This window comes from Pteropus medius, unplaced genomic scaffold (assembly GCF_902729225.1).
Source record: "Pteropus medius unplaced genomic scaffold, Ma_sr-lr_union100, whole genome shotgun sequence".
NCBI lineage: Eukaryota > Metazoa > Chordata > Mammalia > Chiroptera > Pteropodidae > Pteropus > Pteropus medius.
In genome coordinates this window covers 5,265,957-5,276,079 of record NW_024354886.1, presented here as the reverse complement: position 1 = coordinate 5,276,079, position 10,123 = coordinate 5,265,957, and the positions used below count along the sequence as shown (strand labels likewise).

The 10,123-nt window shown below is 44.0% G+C and overlaps 2 protein-coding genes across 3 annotated transcripts in view; one reads left to right on the top strand and one right to left on the bottom strand.

Moving 5' to 3' along the window:
- Positions 1–3,671: 3,671 nt before the first annotated feature.
- On the bottom strand, positions 3,672–9,085 carry RPS10 (ribosomal protein S10). Of its 2 annotated transcripts, none has more exons than XM_039856166.1 (6): positions 8,946–9,085; positions 7,997–8,146; positions 7,601–7,772; positions 6,106–6,183; positions 4,556–4,611; positions 3,672–3,762 (listed from the first exon to the last, which is right to left on the bottom strand). In XM_039856166.1, the coding sequence occupies exons 2-6, from the start codon at positions 8,144–8,146 to the stop codon at positions 3,721–3,723; spliced, it is 498 nt and encodes a 165-aa protein (XP_039712100.1). In that variant the 5' UTR covers positions 8,946–9,085; the 3' UTR covers positions 3,672–3,720. The 2 variants fall into 2 exon arrangements, with proteins under 2 accessions (XP_039712100.1, XP_039712101.1); XM_039856167.1 differs by lacking the exon at positions 8,946–9,085 and adding an exon at positions 8,599–8,619.
- Positions 9,064–10,123, top strand: part of PACSIN1 (protein kinase C and casein kinase substrate in neurons 1) — a 78,395-nt gene continuing 77,335 nt past the window's right edge. Inside the window, exon 1 of the mRNA XM_039856161.1 lies at positions 9,064–9,142. The gene's annotated coding sequence lies outside the window, so the exon portion shown is untranslated. The remainder of the gene's footprint in view (positions 9,143–10,123) is intronic.

The following is a 10,123-nucleotide window of genomic DNA, read 5'->3' as shown; positions in this document are numbered from 1 at the left end:
GCTAGGTCCCCAGAGTGAGGCTCAGTGACAGAAAGTGGACAAGTGTCCATGCACTTCCAATACAGCCTACAGAGCTAACAGACACTGTGAGCATTGACGGGAGCAATTAACCTGACTCTGAAGTAGGGGTGGTTTTGTCAGGAAAGGCTTCTTAGTGGTGATATTTAATCTGAATAATGAAGAATGAATACAAGCCCCACGTAGGTGGGGGTGGGACAGTTGCTCTGTAAAAGGAATGCTGCATGAAAAAAAGCCTGAAGCTGAGAAAGAGCATGAGCCAGTTTAGCTGGATTCTGGAATTTGCAGCCTTGTTTTGGTAGGCAGATACGAAGTTCTGATGAACCTGTTAGGCCACAAAAGGAGTTTGGCATTTGTTTAGATTCTAGAAGTCTTTAGAAGGCAATATGAAGCTTCTGACTTTAAGCTGAGGAATATCTCGTTCATATTTGCATTTGTGAAACATAACCTCAGCCATGGTGTGGAGAGTGGTTGGAAGTGAGGCAAAGCTAGAGGCAGGGGACCTCTTAAGGACTGCATTTGTTCTGGAGAAATTAATGACAGTACGAGACAAGACTGAGTGAAGGGTTGAGGCCAGAGGATCCATTACACTTCTGCCCGGACTCCAAGCCTAGTCACTTACTTGCCTATAGACCACCAGCTTCCTGCTACAGCATCCTAAGACCAAGTCCTTGTGCTGAAGGCCTACCCAAAAAGCCCATTTCTCACCTAAAGTAACTGATGCTGCCTCTGAGAGCCAAGAGTGCTTTATGCTCATTGGAAACTTCGCCAAACTTTGTCCCACAACAGAGTGGTTAAACCAGGGTCTCCTTCAACCATGGGCTTTGAAATAATTGTCCTAATTAGTGCTATCAGCAAGACTCCTTTCTCCCAGGTCTAAGAAGTAAAAGAATCGATAAATCCATTCTAAGGGTTCAGCATTAAAGCAGATGTGGTAGGAGCCCAGGAACCCCAATGCTATGGGGTTACTACTGGCTGCATTCCTAAACTTTGAACAGTTTCGGCACAGGCGGGCCTGCCTTTTAGTTCTCACTTAGCAGGACTAGCTTTTCGAGACAAAGGTAGGAATGGGTAATTCCTAGCCACAGTGGGCCCACACTGCCCTGCTGGAAGCCCATGCCAGGCACTCATGTAGGGAGTGTTCCAGTGGGCCCCTATATCTTCAGGGATAGAGGATGTATCCTTTTCAAAATCATCTTTGTCTCTCAGCATCTAACATAGTCATACATGTAGCTGCTTCTTAAAATCTACTAAATTAATCAAATCAGAAGTAGGGCTTCAAGAGTCACAGAGACCTAAAGCTGCTATTGGTACTGCCTGTAAGGAGACTCTATTTTTCAGGGAAAAGGGGATTTGTGTCCATACTGGGAAGTTTGTTAAATTAGGAAAATTCAGCTGTCAGCTTCCAAAATCCCTTTAAAATTCTTTTGGAGATAGTAGTGGTGGTGGGGATTAGCTGGTGAGCTATGGGCCAAAATTTCCCCAAAACTTTTGTCCAGCTATGTGCCCATGCAGGTGCCCAGGTGGGCCTCTCCCTGCCCCTCATAATCCACCCACCCAAGAGACCTTCTCAGGCACTTTTAATAGCAAACATTTTTTCCCTAGCTTTATTCAAAAAAAAACCCCTTAATTTCTGATGTTTCATAACCCAACACCATCTAGCATTTTTCTTTTCCAATAAAACCTCTAGGATGCCCTGACTTGTCCTCTGTTCCACAAAACCACCTCTGGGTCACTTAAGCCTTCATCACCCCTGCCCTACCCTTCTTTAGAATTCAACCTGGACATAATGATTTACCACTAACATAGCATTTGGCATTATCGATTCAACGTTTACCTTTGGTTGTTTTCTTAACTAGACTGTGAGGTTCTTGAAGGCAAATTTCCAGGCTTGTTTCCCAGGGCACTTATTGGCACTGATCCCTGATTATTGATTGGCAGGGACCAATCTACCAAGACAAGGGGAGGGGACTGGCAGGCAGCAAGAACCACCACCATCTGCATGTTTTTATCCACAGGCTCTGCCTCTTGTAGATTCTTCAGGTTTTCCCAGTCCATGGGTGATCTTGGAGAATACATTCTAGAATAAATTGAAATCATGAGGTAAAGGGTTGGCAAAAAGCCCTAATTGAAAAAGTGGTTTCAGCACCAGAATACCACCAAGGCTATGTAGAAAACCCATCTTCTTGCTCCCTGGCCTGGATAAAAAACAGAAAGGCCAGGAGCTACTAACATTTCACAGTGAAATCCAGGTTAAACAATCACAAGGCGTGTGAACACAGGCAAACCACTTGACATCACTTGAGCCAGCAGAAAAATTGGATAAAAAGAAACCTTTGGCAAGGCAGCACTGAAATAGCTTCCTCAAACACTACCTCTTTCTGCCAAAGCAAGCTTCTACTTATTGGTGGCTCAGATTCCAAAGCACGCCTCCTAGAATGAAGTTTTAAGTGCACAGTTGGAGTTGCTGTTGGCTGCCACCTTGTGGTCTAAATTACACGTGCCTATCAAGACTGAAATAGGTGGCTACCATAGCAAAACCACCTGTGTAGGATTTTTATCTCACTTGGCTAATAATGTCCATCTCCATACAATGCTTGGCCCACAGTACCCCACAAATATAATCAAGTTCCCACACCCCTTTAGATCCACTTCTGTTAGCCACCGGTCTTGCCAGCCGGCCCAGAGCTACCTCAAAAACTTTGACCCTTGCTTAGGAAGCATATATTTATTGCAACCATATACAGTCATGGTTTGCTCTGCAAGCCAGTCAGCATCTCACCCAGCACTTATCAGGAAGCTTGTGCCTGAACTCATTGGACTGCACTTTCAATGTCCCTTCCCGACACTGTGCCAGGTACATGGTGTTTTTAGTACAGGACCATATAAACGACCCCATCAAACCTTCCTCTGGTACCTGTAACCCACTTGGCTCCATCTAGGGAAAATGCTCAACACACTGCTCTATTTACTGATGTCATATTCTGTCACCACTCACAAAGGCTCTAGGAAAAGTGAACAATGCATTTTCTTTGCAAAGAGCCATGAGATATTAAGAACTCCAATTTTTATTCTGATTATGTAAGGACAAAAATCCTAGAAGTCTTCAGATAGCTGAATAGCCCCTCAGATGTTTCTGTACACTTGTTTCTTTGATTTTTATAAACCCTGAGCTTCGAAGGTTGAGATTAGTAAAACTGTTGACCTAAGGTCACCCTGTAGTTTCTTCCCCATGTTAGTCTGTAAGAATTTTAGAACAGTATTACTCTGGCTTTTTCTTACATCCTACCTCCTCAGCACTTCTCAGATATTCCCAAATAGCAGACACAGAATCTCGGTTCCAAGACCAATAAAATAGCCACTTTCCCGTCACACAGAGCTGAGTTAGCATGGTTGGTCTGGTAAAGATGCCCAGCTTTCCAACCACCTCCCAGAATGGTAACCACGCTGGACATGACTCTGCAGGGAGACATCTGCTACAACAAAGAGAACCCATGCCAAAGCCAAGTACTACAGTTCTAAAAGCAACAAATGATGTCACCCTGGATAAGACAACTCCCCAAACCAATTCAGTCTTGCCCCATTAACATTCTGACCCTTAAACTATTCCTGTTCAGGCTATATAATACAAAACAAAACAGGGGCACACAAGATTATTTTTCTGACCACAAGTTTATTCAACACAAAATACTCCCTCCAACTTTACTGAGGTGGTTGACCACGTCCACGACCAAATCCGCCTCTCTGCAAGAGAAAGCATATGACATCAGCATTTGCAGTAAGCTGGGTAGCAAGCCTATCACTGATGAGGTCCCCCGTCTGAGTGGAGGCCATAAATCCTAGCCTTGCCTTATTGGCTGGAGAACCACATTCACCTCCCAGGCCTGTTTCCTCATTTGTAAAACAGGAATATGGATAACTACTCAAGAGTATGCTCATACACACACATGGAAGCATGTAGCTAGCACAGGACACGATCTTGTGTCTGCTATACACACCTCCTCTTCGCTGTGCTATGTAGACCTGCCACAGGACAGCTGCTGTCCCAACAGTGATACACTAGGCCCCATGCAAGCACTTTACCTGGATTAACTAATCTCACAATTGCCTTAAAATAGCTACAATCATCACCTCTATTTTATAGGTGAGCAAACAGGAGCACAGGGGAGAACCTGCCCAAGATCACACCTTCTGAAGGAAGATGATTTGATTCCGGACCATCTTGGTTCTAGAGCCCAGTAAATCTCTGGTGACAGGTTCTCAAATATTACTAATGAAATAGAAAACACCACTATGCTACATTTAGTATTGATTTGTGAGACTCATTTCAGTAACTTACATATTTACAAAAGTTTGTATATTGTGTCCTAATGTTAAAACTTATTTGGAATTTGTGGTTTTGGGAGGAAAAAATGAGGGGAGGGATCCACCACATTATACTACATCCCTACAATTTGCAGACCCCACAAGGCTGAGGCCAGAACAGTGACTGCTCATGGAAAGTGAACAGGGGAATACTCAACAGGGGAATACTCACAAACTGGAATTCAGTTGCTGACCCAGCTCCGGCCTCGGCTTTCTTGTCGGCACCAGCTGGAATGAGAAACACCAATGCATCATGTGATCTGATCCACTGCAGATAAATCACCCAACTCAATCTTGTGGGAAAAACCAAGTCAGCATATATACCCCATGAAGTACAAGAAAAGAGAAACACCTTTTGAGCCTCTTCTGTCCCCTCCCTCTCCTAGGGCAGCGTTCCTTTAGTCATCCTTCAAAACCCACAGACCAAACTATTGCCTCCTCCAAAATGGATGCCTTGACCACAAAGTCTAGACTATGTGCCCTTCCTATATGGCCCCAGAGTACCCTCACTTCCACCACTGAGTTACTTACAAGCTTCAGATTAGCATCTAACTTACAAAGGGAGCTCAATGAAGGAAGAACTAAAAGGTAAGGACACAAGGACCCCACAAAAGCAAAAAGCAACTTTACCGTGACCATGGAAAAGCAAGGAAGATACAAAAGCCAAGTGCTATCATGTCCTATATGGCAGTTACTAGTCCATGTTGAGACGTGTACAAAATGTTATCAGATGTCAAAACTTAAGAGAATGCAAAATTAGGGAAAAAAAAGAATACAAAATATCTCGTTCATGTTTATGTAGGTTAAAAAACTTAACAATCATGTGAACTATTTCCATTTGCTTTAAGTGTGGCCACTAGGAAATTTTATGGTTCATATTGTGGGGGTGGGCAAACAGGGTCAACAGCAAGTATGGTTTCAGTAAACCTTGTTCAAATCACAGTCTACTTTTGGACCATTTCAGCCCACAGGCTTGTCTGCCTATTCCTGTTCCCTTTTGACCAGTAAACTACAGTGTCGTCTCCATCTTCATATCTTTGTCCATGGTTGATCTCTTGCCTGAAACATTCTTTCCCCAGACAGCCAGTGGCTGGTTCCCCTTCGCTTCCTTCAAATTTGCTTAAATCTCACTTTTTCAACTTTCCCTGAATATCCTACTGAAAATCACAACAACCCCCGCCCCATAGCACCCACATCACTGGACATGTTATATACTTATTTTTGTTTGTCTATTACTAAAAATGCATATTCAATGAGAGAAGGTTCTTCTGTCTGTGGTGTACACTATTGTCTCCCCAGTGCCTGGCATACCACAGGCACTCAATATACATTTAATAAAGCAACATCTGTTGTTCCAAGTCAATGCAAATGTTTGCTATTTAAAAACAAAATTTTACACTATTTTTGAAGTAAGAAAACTAAGGTAATTGGAGTGGGCCACAAAAGCATATGTTGCTTTCTTTAAAAGTTTTCAGTTTTGCTCTAGTTAAAGGTCTTCAACTAAAGTCTTCTGTGTCCCCAGCTCAGAAGGCATTCCTCCTAATCCCCATCCATCATATCTTTGCATAAAGTAAGCACAAAAGACTTCAGCTGGAGATGATCTGGGGATTAAAACCAAGGATCTTTCCCTTGGCACCTTCCAGGGTTCAGTCCCAGCCAGGGCTGATAGAGAATCCAGAAATTCTAACCCAACACCCTAGATACAGATGATGTGTTACTCACGGGGCACAGCACTCCGTCTGTAGGTATCTCTGTCAGCTTCCCCTCGTGTGAGCCTCGCAGGTCGCTCACCCTCCAGACCTATGCAAAGTAAACCACACTGTGAACACAGGGCATCATGGAACTCTGCTCCCTTCAGGCCAAGAAAATTGGAATCACTCTCCTGGTCTCACCAGACAACAAAGTTTTAACGAGTTAATAGGGACAGAATTTTTACACTCAGAACTGCCAGCTAGAAACTTGTCATTTATTTTGGTTCCACAAAGGCCATGGAAAACTCATATCTTAATTAAAATTCCACATATCTGCAAATAGGTTGCTTTTTTCTATTCTACTTCTCAACATAACTGTACATTTTCCAATCACTTGACCCATTTCTGAAGTGGCAAACTTCCTCTGCGAATAAAAGGAGGCATCATAAGCTGAAAGCCCTACCTCCAATGGTAGGCATATAAACATAGAGGCCACCAAGAATCCTTCCGTCCTCCCCATGGCTTCTCCACATACCTCTTTCAGGCTGCAGAACATATATTAAGACGGATTTTAAAAGCTACCTCAAAAACACTATAAGTTTAAAATAATATTCTCTCTACCCAGTTTCCTTGGACTATACCCAGAGTCCATATAGTTAGAATATGAACTTTTTTTAGTTAGAAGGAATAAGATTGAACCTAAAGTGGCTAAAATAAATGCCAGGTCCCACACAGACCAACTAAATCAGAATCTATGGGGGCAAAGACAGTAGCATTTTCCTCCCTCTAAAGATACATAACCTCGCTTAATCACCAGAATCTCCTAGGGAGCTTTCATAAAAAACAGACTTATGAGCTCCATGAAGTCTCTCTCTAGGGGAACCTGGACAGTGTGATGATCATCTGTGTATAAGATACTTGCATCTCATCATCTAAGCCCACAAACTGCTCCTCCTACAAAATTCCTATGACAAATTTTTTTTGAACCTAAAGAAAAGGAAACCATGACCTTGACAAAAATGCAACTGCAAACTAGCAATGATCTCGAGTCAACTGATAATCCTTCCCCACAGAAGCATATCCTTTCACACCACAATTACATATACATCTCTCTTCTCCCATATTTGACTTTAGATTATTATTGTTCCCATTGCCAAGAAACCCTATTAAATTTAATTTCCTTCACATGTGGCAAACAGCTTTGCTCTGGACTTCTTGGGGATAAGCACACCCTCATCTCCTGGAAAAGTTATTCAATGCTCTACCACATGTGTCAGGCCACAGACTAATATTCTGTGTTTAATGCTGCCATCTCCCAGGTTAGCCTGAAGACTTGTGTTCCATTCCAAGTCCCATGCCAGGAGACAAAGGTTCCAGGACTTGACCCAAGGTCTTACACGCCAGAGTTCCTCTAAGGCTGCCACCTTCCATTCCATGCACAAAAACCCCATCGTTTTACATATACCCCTCCCCCAAGAAAGAGCAACTGCAGAAGGCTCTTGGAAGTATTTATTTGGGCACCATACCTTTGGGCCTTGGCCTGCCGGTCTCAGGCCGGCTGCGGCGCAAAGTGGCAGGCACAATCTCGGGGGGCAGGTGGAGGTAATCACGGAGATACTGGATACCCTCGTTGGTAAGGTACCAGTAGAAATGTCTCCAGGCAAACTGTTCTTTCACATAACCTCGTGATTTTAGAGACTGTAAGACAGAAAACTGCTGTTAAGACTTAACTAGAGGCTTGAAGCTGGCAACATGGTGCAGGGGGAAGCTAACTGCTAGCAGGCAAGTTTTCAGTGTATCTACCTCACAGCCCTTCAAGGCAGCAAGCAGCTCTGGCTCTCCTGACCTCTTCCTGGAATCTCCCTTGAACATTAGAGGAAAATCCCTCCATCTGCACCCCACTCCAGCAGCCCCCCGGCTACCTGCATGGCCTTCATGACGTGAAGATTAGGCACATTCTTGTCTGCCAGCTCCGGGTGTTTAGGCATGTGAACATCCTTCTTGGCCACCATCACTCCCTCCTTGAAAAGGAGTTCATAAATGGCAATCCGGTTCTTCTTGGGCATCAACATCTATAAGGAAGCATTCAGCAAGAGCACTTCTGAGCACTGTGGCCAGGGCCCAGTAACCAAGTTCATGCCCCCAAAACGACCACCCAAAATCACTGTCCAATGGGCTGAAATCTCAAACACAAAAAACACACAAGAAACTTGCAGGAAGAAGGAATTCAAACTCTGCAGAAGTGAAACCCACCAGTTTTCAGCTCCCTACTCCAGACCCGAAAAACACTTCAGATGATAAGTTGCCAAGGCATTAAAACAAAACGGGAGAGAGGTACGTATTCGCTCCAAACCACAAAGGTATAATGGGGGGCGCAGACCCTGTATTAGCAACTGTACGTAAGTGCGAAACGGGCGCATCTGTACTTTCAGGTACACAGGTTAAACACAGAGGAAAAGTCTTTGATTCATGACAGGCCGACCCTAACCCAAAGGGCTAAGGCCTTCACGCCGTCATCTCTTACTTAACACTCTTTCCCCAAAGTAGAGCTCCAGGGCCAAGCAAGAAGACAGCCAGGGGTTAGGGGGTCCTTCTCCAAAGGAAAAGCGTGCAAACGGAGTGCAGTTTCCCTAGCCTCTGTAGATAATTCCGCCGCGCAAGGGCTTCATTCTCCCCTCCTCCGCCATCGGGACGCCAATCTTCAACAACCATCCTCCAAAGTGCGCCCCCGACCCCTCTCACTGCTCAAAAATGGGCGTGCGGGCAGCAGGAGAGGGGCCCTCCCGCCCCGACTCCGGGGAAACGCAGCGACTACGAAGGCGAGAGGGCCAGGATGGGGGGCGATGGAACTCGTACTCCAGAGGAACTCACCGCGACAGCTGCAGCGTCCGGGGCCGGAGCTAGAAAGGAAGGGGCATGCGCGGCGCGGCGTCTCTTCCGGGCTGGCGTGCCCCGCCCCCCGTCAGGGCCCGCGCACTACCTGGGCTGGCCTTGGCAGTGCCTGAAAGACTGGCGGCTCCCGGCGACCGCGAACTCTGACTGTGGACACGGGCACATGGGAACTGCAGGTGGGAGCTTCTGAGCCTTTGTGCTTTGTCAGTAAATGGTCATTTTTACGCTTGGGCAGGCCCATTAGAAACACGCTACTTCTTTATTTTTCACCGATAATTTAACTTCTTGTTATGCAAGTAACATATGCTCATTGAGCAGGAGAAGAAAGAACATAAAAAATAATAACAATAACAATAATAAAAGACTGGTCAAGCAGATTTGAAAAAAATACAAAAAAACCTTATAGAAGTGAAAACTAAAATGATTGAAATTTAAAACAAAGAAAGAATAAACAATAGATTTGACACAAAGAGAAAAATCAGTTAAATGGAAGATAGAAGTTTAAAAAAACATTCACAATGCAGTTCAGAGATTAAAAGAGAGGGAATGTTTGAAAGAAAGGATAAGAAGTGTGAAGAATTCTAATATATGTCTAGATGAAGTCTCATAAAGAAATAATAGAGACTCTAGGAAAGAGACACTGTCCATATTTTCCAGAATTATTGGAAGACAGCACACTTCAGATTCATTGTGCTCATCGAATCCCAAATTGGAAAAATAAAAACAGATCCATCCCTAAACATAGCATAATAAAGTTGCAAAACATCAAAGACAAAGAGAAAATCTTAAAAGCAGTCAACGGGAAAAGGAAGGTATGACTGCTCACTTCCCAGCAGCAACACTGGAATGCAATCTGCCCAATAGTCTTCCAGGTCTCTTACCTTTCAGTAGCTAGAGTGGTCCTGCTGTAACATCAGACCATGTCACTCCCCAGCTTAAAATCCTCCAATGACTCCCCAGTTCACTTACAAAAATACTCAGTCTTTATGTGACTTAATTTTTTGTGTTTAAATCTTTTATCCTCCTGGAATGTTTTCTGATATAATTGTTTCTCTCTGAAGGTTTAGCGGTATCTCAACATCATTTCCTCAATAAGCTATGCTTCTATTTATCTGAAATGACACTACATTGTTCATGAGAGATAAATTCAGTTTTAG